At 40.6% G+C, this 9,950-nt stretch overlaps 1 protein-coding gene across 2 annotated transcripts; it reads left to right on the plus strand.

Annotated features, from left to right (window-relative positions):
• The first annotated feature begins 94 nt into the window (after positions 1-94).
• On the plus strand, positions 95-8,921 carry LOC108968630. 2 transcript variants are annotated; one of them, XM_018932759.1, is made up of 8 exons: positions 95-294; positions 1,399-1,633; positions 1,698-1,934; positions 1,996-2,090; positions 2,142-2,736; positions 2,796-3,875; positions 3,991-4,220; positions 8,185-8,353. In XM_018932759.1, exons 1-8 carry the CDS (start codon positions 287-289, stop codon positions 8,351-8,353), a joined length of 2,649 nt encoding a protein of 882 aa, XP_018788304.1. In that variant the 5' UTR covers positions 95-286. The 2 variants fall into 2 exon arrangements, with proteins under 2 accessions (XP_018788304.1, XP_018788303.1); XM_018932758.1 differs by lacking the exon at positions 95-294 and adding an exon at positions 1,226-1,305 and having other exon boundaries at positions 8,185-8,921.
• Positions 8,922-9,950: the final 1,029 nt, after the last annotated feature.

A 9,950-nucleotide genomic window follows, 5' to 3' on the forward strand; every position in this document is an offset into this window, starting at 1 on the left:
TTAATTCACTGTTGTAGCACCACAGTGGCTCTCAACTTACAATTTAAAAATCGATAAATTATGAATTTTGACATTTAGGATAAGTTTCTTTTGCACTGATAAGAAAAATTTCAACCCTCTTGGTATCGTCCAGCCGTGCAGTGGAATTTAAAATTAAAAATTCCTGTAGTACTTAAAATATTCTGCAATTTGGAATATGCTAAATTAAAAATAATATATTGCATCGAAAGTACAAAGATTTGCTAATTGTGCGGACTCTTTTGTGGAGAAAGTCAAATCTATAAGAATGGCTAAGTAAGTGATTATGTATATTATGTGTTATAACGACGGTTCCATAATGATGGCGACCTGCCATGCACTCCTTGATAAAAATTATTTATTAATTGGAAATATAATAAACCAATATTAATAGAAAAAGGGTTGTTCAAACAAATGTGCTTACATATAAAAATGTCCTATATTTTTTTTTGTGAAAAAATATATTCTATTCACCGTTGCCCCCCATCTACTTTTCATCATTTCCTTTTTTTAATGCTTCGCTTTCATGATAGTTCACACCAGCAATATAGTTGTGTTTACTTTTTTAAGAGCATCCATACTGACAACTGCAATAACAACATTCATATAAAAAAAATCATAGTGGGCTTCTAGTATAATTGATATGCCTAGTTCCTCCTCACACTTCATTCACAATAATATTATAATAACAAAATAAACGGACGAGAGTGTTATTCATTCAACTTTACTCTCATGTCTTCTCCTATTTCAATCGGCTAATTGCTATTTGTTTACCCTCCCCCACCCCACGATAATGGGAACACGCCTTATTATTTCCCACGACTTTTCAAATACGGTAAATCAACTATAGACTCCGTCTGCGAGGAGCAATTGTCAGTAAATGATAATTTAATCGGTTTGTACTGCGTTATTGATTATATTCTTAGAATGAGTTTGGAGACAAACATAATTGTATTTCAACCATCGTGATACTAGCTGCTATGGTACGAGAGGTAACTGCGGTACCAATAGTAGGGGCAGTGTTATCAGTTTCACTTTGGTGACGTGCTGTAGCGCTGTAAATAGCAAATACCTTAACACTCCTAAGTTGATAAACGCTCATTTAGTCGCGATTGTGCCAATAAGACAACACTACAACTCTGGCAAATCTACAAATTTCAATTAAAATCTCTTTTTCTTAACGTCAATATAAAATTGTAATATAAAAATGTTCAGTGGTTTCCGTAAGCCTTCACGTTTGCGTTGGCCTAAACTGGAGCGGGCCAAGAGAAGAAACAAGGAGAAAAGGTACTCTTGTCGGTTTAAAAGTCGATGACTAAAAGCAGTTAGTTTGGGTAAATATTTAAAGAAATTAAACTAAATATTTTGATATATTTACAGGGAGACTATGATTGTCTTCGTCTATGACACAGAATGTCTCAAGGACGAAGCAGATGATCCGGTGAAAGCAGTGCTCTACTTTCACCCAAGTTGGGTATCAGACACTCAGAAAGTGGCGCTTTGTGGGCAACTAATGGGTACATCATACTTCCTCAAGGACTGTTTCTGCAAACCGAAAATTATGGCTTTGCAAAACGGTAAATTTGTGTTAAAGGAATTTGGCAGATTTACCTTGGTTGGTGTATTTTTGAACAAGTTGAAATTTATTAGCCTTAATAAATACATTTTTGTGTGTCTAGGCTGTCGGCACGGACCGCAACATATCAGATTATTTACTCGAAAAACGTGCAGATTTGCTTGCCTCTCTTGTGAAATTCTTCCATCGTGATTTGCAAAGCCTCTTCGATCAGTTTCCACAACAAGCGCAATGTAAGAATCTCTCCGAAAAGCTATATCACATTTTCGAAACATATCTTCCGATTTTGCAACGTAACGGAAATATTTTCCAAAACGTACCCAAGCTGCGTATGCCGAAGGTTTGTAATTTTGTCATAACATGTGTAATTTAATTAATTAACCTTTCCCATGTGCTTACAGGCGGCTAGCAATATATTTTTGGATGCCATACAAACATTACAGTGCTGTCAGCAGACCACTGGCATATTGGGCGGCGCCGTACTTTACCATAACAAGTGTGTAGTGTTATATTCACATTGCAGATTTTATGGTTCATTCCTTTCCAGAGTGGTTGCATCTCAATTGGGCGATACTATAACTAAGCAGCTTGTTTTAACGGATCCGTTGCACATACGCACTACCGCCGAACTGATACACATCACAGATTTTCACATACCCAACGGCGTACAAATGCTAGTGGTTTATGTGGATGTGCCACAATATAACCGATTAGCAGCAGATGCACAGCGCGCTCAAACATTACAGACCACACAACTGTCACAGGGTCTGTTTCCGTTTCAGTATGCGAAGCGTAAACTGAAACGCGATAAATCGTTAATTTTCACCCACATACCAGAGGAGAGCAGCACCGCCGGCGGTGCGGCAGGTGAACTTGCGGAGGAGGAGAAGGAGGTGGGACAAACACTCACTACAGTTCGTTCAAAATCAATGCTGATACGCCCCACACATTTGCCTTTGCGTGTTCGCAACGGTATGGGCAGTTCGAAAGAGCTGCCTGAATCAGGCATTGCTTCGATAAATTTCGATGAGACTGATTCGTATCCGGAATTTATTGGACGTACTAGTGTGTGTTCCACACCAATGACTGAAAATAAAGTTCTTCAAGTAGGGAACATTATGTCCATCTGTGCTAATCCAGAGGTGAGTATAAAAAAATGAAAATTATTCAAATATAACTATATGTATCTTTTATTTGGCAGGATGAAAGCAACTCGAATAAGCTGAATATGCAAGATACCAACCGACGAAATTCGGTAAAATTTAGCTTTGAGAAATTCTTTCAAAATTTCATTGCTAATCCCAATAAGCAAATGGAGCGGCGCAACTCTTTCACCGACTTGCAAGATTCACTCAAGAAGATCTCGAAGAAATTATCACTCAAACACTTTTCGCACAGCTTTAAGACTGACGTCAATCGCAATGGCAGCATTAGCGGCATTGAGGCCATGGAATATCCTGATTTTATCGAGAATGACGATGATGTTGAAGCGGAGCAAAATTCCGACAACTCTGATGACAATAATCGCACATCCCGCACCATAACCGATCCCACCTATCCCGTTTTCAATGAGAATGGTCAACCAATTTCGCGTAGCCTCTTCCAAGAGTTCATAGAAAAATACTACCGCTTGTGGGTGGATAATGGCAGCGGTACTGGCAGCGGTACTGGCAGCGCCAAAAAGGAGGTAGAAATCGCACAACTCATTGAGGAATTCAAGGAGTTCGATAAGGAGCTTAAAAAACTAGACGAATCACTGTGCCGTCAGGACCTCGGCGATAATTGCAATAGCACACAACTCAAAACCGATCGTAACTTGAATACTGAACCAGCCACAGTGATGACAAAAGCGAAAACACCAATTGATAAGAAATCACTTAGCCTTCCACTGAAGCCACTCGCCGATGCAGCAGCCAACAATGAACGTGAACTGCCTTTTGTTATAGCGCATCGTAAGCAGACTGCTGGTGTGCCACTCACACCGCTCATGGCCAAACTCTCTGTGTTGGCGTTGAATGAGGAGCACAACGGCAGCGGCACTTGGGATGCCAATGCTGTGGAAATACAAACGCCACTAAACACGTCTAAAGTATTCTCTCGTCGCAACTCCTTGATATGTGATGACGCTGTGGATGCCTTAGCGACATTGTCTACAAACACACAGTCCACAAGGAATGGTTTGAAGAGACTGGAGTTGTACATGTGTGGGCAGCAAAATATGACCCTGCTGCTGTTAATGGAAGAGGGAACGGCGCGCCTGCAGCCCGTTGTACAGAAAATGGTAAGTTGATACATTTTGGAATTGTTTTATTGTAAGATAATTATTAAATATATAATCTAGCATTTGTTTATATGTATCTATTTCATTAAATTATTACTTAATTATGTTTTTTCAGTTCGATGTTTGTGTTGCTAAATTTCCGCATATGGAATCGCATTTAAATCAAGCGCTCAATGTCAATGTAGAAGGCGATAAGCGTGACGGCGCCTACAGTTTCATGAGTATCGATGCGAAATGGGATACGTTGGAGCGTAATGGACTATGGAATCCGATGGAATTGAACATACTCGAATGTATGCATCAAGATTTGCAGCCGAACGATGAGATCTCTGACTTGATTTTGAGGTAAATAACGTCCGATGCTTTTGAATATTTGATTTCGATATAATTGCAATAATTAATATCTTTAAATCGCCAATACTTTGCTGAGTATGCACTGATATGCTAACTTTTACTAATATCGGTCAGTCTAACTGTTATTTGTGTATATTTACCTAATTATGTTTGAATAGTGGACGAGGATGCTACTCACTACTGTTTATAGTTATTGTTTTATTTAGTATACAAATAGTAACAATTATTATTATTTTAAACTTTTAATGTCTAATAATATTGTATTTTATTAGAAGTCTTATTACACAACGCTTATCAACAACAAAAGAATCTTGAAACCCTAGACATGGAGTGATAATTTTTAACTAAGGCAAATAAATATCTTTTCTATTTTAGTGCTGAATCTAGCTTAAATATTCTATCACAATAATAGTAATAACAATGTTTAAGGGATTGTTGTTGGTGCGTGACCGTTATAAGGTCGCATTAGAATGTATAGGATGTGCATATATACCTATAGTCCAGGCAGAAGTTTTTGCCATCTATCAGTGCGCTGAAGTCAACCTCAGCCGCAACTATCGCAACCAGAGCATAGCTATTCTCAGCGATAGTCAAGCGGCTCTAAAGGCGATCTTGTCATACGAGACCAAATCGCTTTTAGTTGAGGAATGTATAGAAAGGCTAAACCGCCTGTCCTTGTGAAATGGGATGCGGTGTCGGAAATACGGCTTAAATTTTTTGAGAAGTTGGGGCTGGACGAGCAAATTGCTCGTCTCTATGAGGTAGTCTGGGGGTGAATGATAGGGTTTTTGGTAGGTGTGAATGTTCTAGAGTTAGCAAAATTAAATGGTGAACGCGTGAGCTAACCTTGAAGAGGAGGACTGTCAGGCGATAAGGAGATGCTAGTTAAAGTTAAAGAGGAAGATTGGAGGAGTTTTGTGAGAGATAATAGGAACGACCCCTGGGGTCAGGTCTATAGGATCTGCAGGGGTCGTAAAAGTCAGGATATCACCTCTCTTCGCGTCGGTGACACTCTGTTATCGTCGTGGAGAAATTGCGGGAGTTCTGTTAGGTGCGTTCTTCCCCAGGTCGGAGGTGCAGGTACCTCAAGCACAGGAGGTACCTGTCCCTCCACTAGATGATGGGGAGTTGGGGTATGCCTTTGGCCTGGTTAGGTCTAAACGGTCCCCGGGTTTTGATGGTTTGAACGGAGAGATGTGTAAAAGCTTGTGGAAGTTCATTCCGGAATACCTGGAGGCCATTTATAATAAGTGCGTTTGGGAGGGATACTTTAAGCGCGAGTGGAAAAGTGCTAGGGTTGTTCCTCTCCTGAAGTCCCCCGATAAGATCACGAGCGATTCTCTATCTTATCGAGGCATCAGTCTCCTTCCAGTACTTGGAAAAGTGCTGGAAAGAGTCATGGTGGAACGGCTTCAGGAGCTAAAAGGCTTCAGGAGGAAAGGACGCAGTATAGAAGATGCTTGGTTTTATGTTCAGGATGTCGTTAGGGAGAATGTCAACAAGTATGTCCTTGGCATATTTGTTGACTTCAAGGGGGYGTTTGACTACCTAAGCTGGGATCGAGTGGTACAACGGCTGRAGGAGCTTGGCTGTCCGGAAATTACTCTTTGGCGGAGTTATTTTTCGGACAGGAAGGCTTCTCTTGTCGGCATGAATGGAAGTGTGGAGATAGGAGTGGTTCGTGGCTGCCCGCAGGGTTCCATCTGCGGTCCATATATTTGGAACCTTATGGGGGACACTCTGCTTGGGCAGCTCGAGCCACTCTGTAAGTGTTGTGCGTATACGGACGACCTTCTTCTTATGGTCGAAGGTCGCTCGCGTTCTGAGTTAGAGCGGGCGGGAGGAGATCTCTTAGAAATCGTGAATACTTCGGTTGTAAGTGTGGGGGTGGACATATCGAGGGAAAAAACGGTGACAGTGCTGCTTAAGGGCAGATTGTCACCGGTTCGTCCACCGATTGTGGGTGTGAATGGGGTCAGCATCAGATATGTGATGCAAGTCAAATATCTGGGGTTGATTATGAGTGAAAGGATGTGTTTTACTCCACACTTGGCGCATATGAAGGAGCGACTGCAGGCAACTGTAGGCAAAATACGCCGCATTTTGAAGAGGGATTGGGGTCTCGGACGTCGTGCTGTCCGCACCATATATCGTGGCTTGTTTGTGGCCTGTGCCACATATGGAGCCCCTGTATGGTGGGAGGTAGCGACGACTGCCTGGGGGTCTCAAAAACTTCTCTGAATCCAGCGTTGCATGATGCTTGCTTGTTTGCCTGTATGTCGCACCGTCTCAACGGATGCGATGCAGGTTTTAATAGTGCACCCCCTCTTGACCTGATTGTCATACGGCGTGCTGTTGCATTCAGGTTAAGAAGGGATTTGAGTGTGTCATTGCTGCGGAACGATTGGATTTCCGACGACGATGTGGAGAGGGAGGGATATCTAGGGAGCAAGAGGCTCCTAGATGAAAGGGTTAGGCGTAGGTGGCAAGAACGTTGGGACAATARTCCTAACGGCCGAGTGACGTACGAGTACATTCGGGACTTTGGGTTCGTTGTGGATAACCCAGACTTCAGATTTTGTCTGAGTCTGGGTTTCCTCCTTACGAGGCATTGGCCTCTGAATGCATTTTCGCATCAGAGGCACCTATCAGATACGTCGGGGTGCTTTTGTGGGGCGGGGTTGGAAAATTGGTCGCATTTAATTGCGGAGTGCCCGATGTACTCGGACATTAGGGATCTGGGTGGTATGGCGATTAGCTGGACTGATGGACGATTAGATGTTAGTAGTGTGATCTCCACTAGTCGGAATACCGAACAGTTAGGGTTGTTTGCGCGTTATTTATCGCGTATTTTAACCGCGAAGGCGATTAGCTGGAAATTAGGGTTAGATTGTAGTGTGTATGTGATGTATGCATGGGGTCCAACCCCTGGCCACCAGTCCAGAGCMGTATGGAAGCTCAACTGGTAGTAGTTTCGGCTATGAGGTCTGACCGGAGACTTAATTCTGGTACCACGGGGAGCAGGAACCCTTGGAGGTAACTCCAACCAGCTCATGCGGACTGGCCCCTCGGAGAGTATCGTGGTGGTTGTGGTTAAAACCCAAATGCGGGAAGAACTGACTTTGTCAGTTGAATGTGGAGTTGCATTGCAACCGGGTGCCGGACCCAAAGCACGGCAGAGATTTTAGATGGGCCTCGAACCCGACCAAGGTGGCTAGTGTGTCCATTCCACACTGCCAATTGGTACTGAAAATGCTTGGCATTCTCAGGGCGCTGATCATCGCATTGATTTGATCCGCTTTACTTTTGAGTGCCGCGGCAGCATCCAAGATGTTGGGACCAAAGCAATACATTGCGGTAGGACCCCATACTCTTAAGGAGTTGCTCCGCACGGAGAAGAGAGAGGAGAGAGAACGGCACTGGCGGCAGGCAGCAAACATGCGCTACGCCAAGCTGCTCCTGGGAGGATACAATTTCTCCAGGTTTAAAGAACTAATCCACCTCTCCCGAGAAAAATTTCGTCTCCTCGACGACGACACCTAATTCTGGATTGCACAGCAATCTGTGGAAAAAGGCTCAAGGCCCTGGATCCTGTCTACATCAGCAGGGATCACATCACCTCACTAGCGCCCGGCAAACTCCTGGAACTATTCAGGCTGCTGGGGCTCCGGGAGGTCATGTGATATAAGAGAGGGCACAATAGACCCTAGGTCGCGATGCATTACCTCCATAACATTATCTATATATCTATCTACCTATAGTCTGAAATTTAGCAGTTTCATTATTAAAACTACAAAAATAGATTTACTGGACCCTGTAAGCTAAGATTTGAGAAAAAAAGTTTCATGATTTGAAAGAGCCTGGGTCTGCTTTCACAACCCACACATCTTAAGAATATAAAGAGCCTTTGTATAAACATAATTAACCAAAATATGTATGTATACCTGTTTTTCAGATCACACGATGCAGTCTACTATGGCTACAAGTCTGGTCGTTCTGAATTCTTTTACAAGGAAGCCGCACATTCCACCAACGGCATACCGCCACCCTCCGATCCAATGGGCAATGTAGCAATGCGCACCAAAACGCATCTGGAACGTGATCATTCATACATTTTATTTTAAACACGATAAACGTATTGGCGAAAGTAAGATTTTAAAATATTGTGTGAATGAATGTATTATGCTTTCTAAATTGTATTTTTATAATAGTGACATTTAGAAAACTAGACTAGATTTACTATTAATACTATTATTTATTACTATTTAATAGCAGCAGCCGCAGCAACAACAAAAATATGTTTCACTTAAACTCAATATTTTTAATAAAATATTTTGTCTATAGTACTCAAAACTTAAAAATTAAATGATAGACATGAAGTAAAGAAATCTTAAGAGTATAGCTGTTGCTTTTTATGAACACGACTAAAACATATTCAATATTGTTATTTAAGAGGCGCATGCAAGGCAGGCAATTTACACCAGGGATGTTTTCTGTCGCTTCAACAACAACAATAGTATATTAATTATGAAAAAAGTATTTTATAATTTTTCTTTTATCAAAAATTTAAATTCACACTGCAAAAAATTTTGCTAATTTTTTTCGTAAAGAACAGATAATCGAAGAGAATTGTTGATTTTTATTAACATTTTATTATTTAACTATTAAAATTTTTTGTCAATTTATACCAAATTTTTGTACATTTATTTATTTTGGTAATTTTGTTTGCTTTTGAAAGTAATAACTATCCCAATGTAACAAAAGCGACGGCTATGTAGCATATATTTATATGATTATTAAACACTTAAGTCCAATTAATACAGTTTAAAATTTTGTTAACTATAGACAAAGATTTTTAGAACTTTTTTTTACTCCTTTACGCCAATGGGGCTCCATATATATAGTACATACATATAATATGTGAATGTAAAAATACTGAACCACTGTTTTGTGCAATGCCTCTAAAAATTCTTGCATATTATTACTATCAAGTGCAGTAGGGAGAGAGATGAGGGAAATGAATGTAGTTTATAGCTTGAATTTGTCCATAAATGCTTTTTTACAAAAATGGAGATCTTGCAACATATATATATTGCGTCGCAATATATTGTTTGAATCTCATGTTACTACTGTGATCAAATTTTGTCTATTTCATTTTCTTCAAAGAAATCCCCGTCCGCTGAAATACACTTATGCCAACGAATGTTCCAGTCATCATAGCACTTGGAAAAATCCTCCAAGTGATGGCCATCACGCCTTCTTCGATTCAGCTTTTACATCTTTAACTGAGTGAAAACGATGTCTTCGGAGTGGTCATGTGAATTTGCTAAATAGTCAGAAGTTACACGAAGGTAAATCTGGCGAATGTGGTGGTTGCGGCACGATATTAGTTGAAAATGTAGCGAAATGATCACAAATAACCAATGCAGTATGAAATGGTTCATTATCGCACTTCTTTGTTCAATAAATTCAGAAGAATTCGAAGAATTCACGCGTATATCAAATACTAATGAATACTTTGACGTGAAATTTAACATAAATGACACTAACTTTAATACCAACTTACAAAAAAACAAGTAAGGAACGGCTAAGTTCGGGTGTCACCAAACATTTTATACTCTCGTATGATAAAGTGATAATCGAGATTTCAGGCGTGGTTGTGAACCGATTTCACCCATATTTGGTACATGTCATCAGGGTGTTAAGAAAATATTATATACC

This window comes from Bactrocera latifrons, unplaced genomic scaffold, assembly GCF_001853355.1.
Source record: "Bactrocera latifrons isolate USDA-ARS-PBARC rearing strain unplaced genomic scaffold, ASM185335v1 scaffold_222, whole genome shotgun sequence".
Lineage (NCBI taxonomy): Eukaryota > Metazoa > Arthropoda > Insecta > Diptera > Tephritidae > Bactrocera > Bactrocera latifrons.

Bases quoted from the DNA above. Each gene is read 5' to 3' on its own strand.
- LOC108968630 (XM_018932758.1), top strand. From the start codon at position 1,226: ATGTTCAGTGGTTTCCGTAAGCCTTCACGTTTGCGTTGGCCTAAACTG. The intron at 2,091-2,141 runs GTGTGTAGTGTT...ATTCCTTTCCAG, and splicing joins GCCGTACTTTACCATAACAA to AGTGGTTGCATCTCAATTGG. The intron at 3,876-3,990 runs GTAAGTTGATAC...ATGTTTTTTCAG, and splicing joins AGCCCGTTGTACAGAAAATG to TTCGATGTTTGTGTTGCTAA.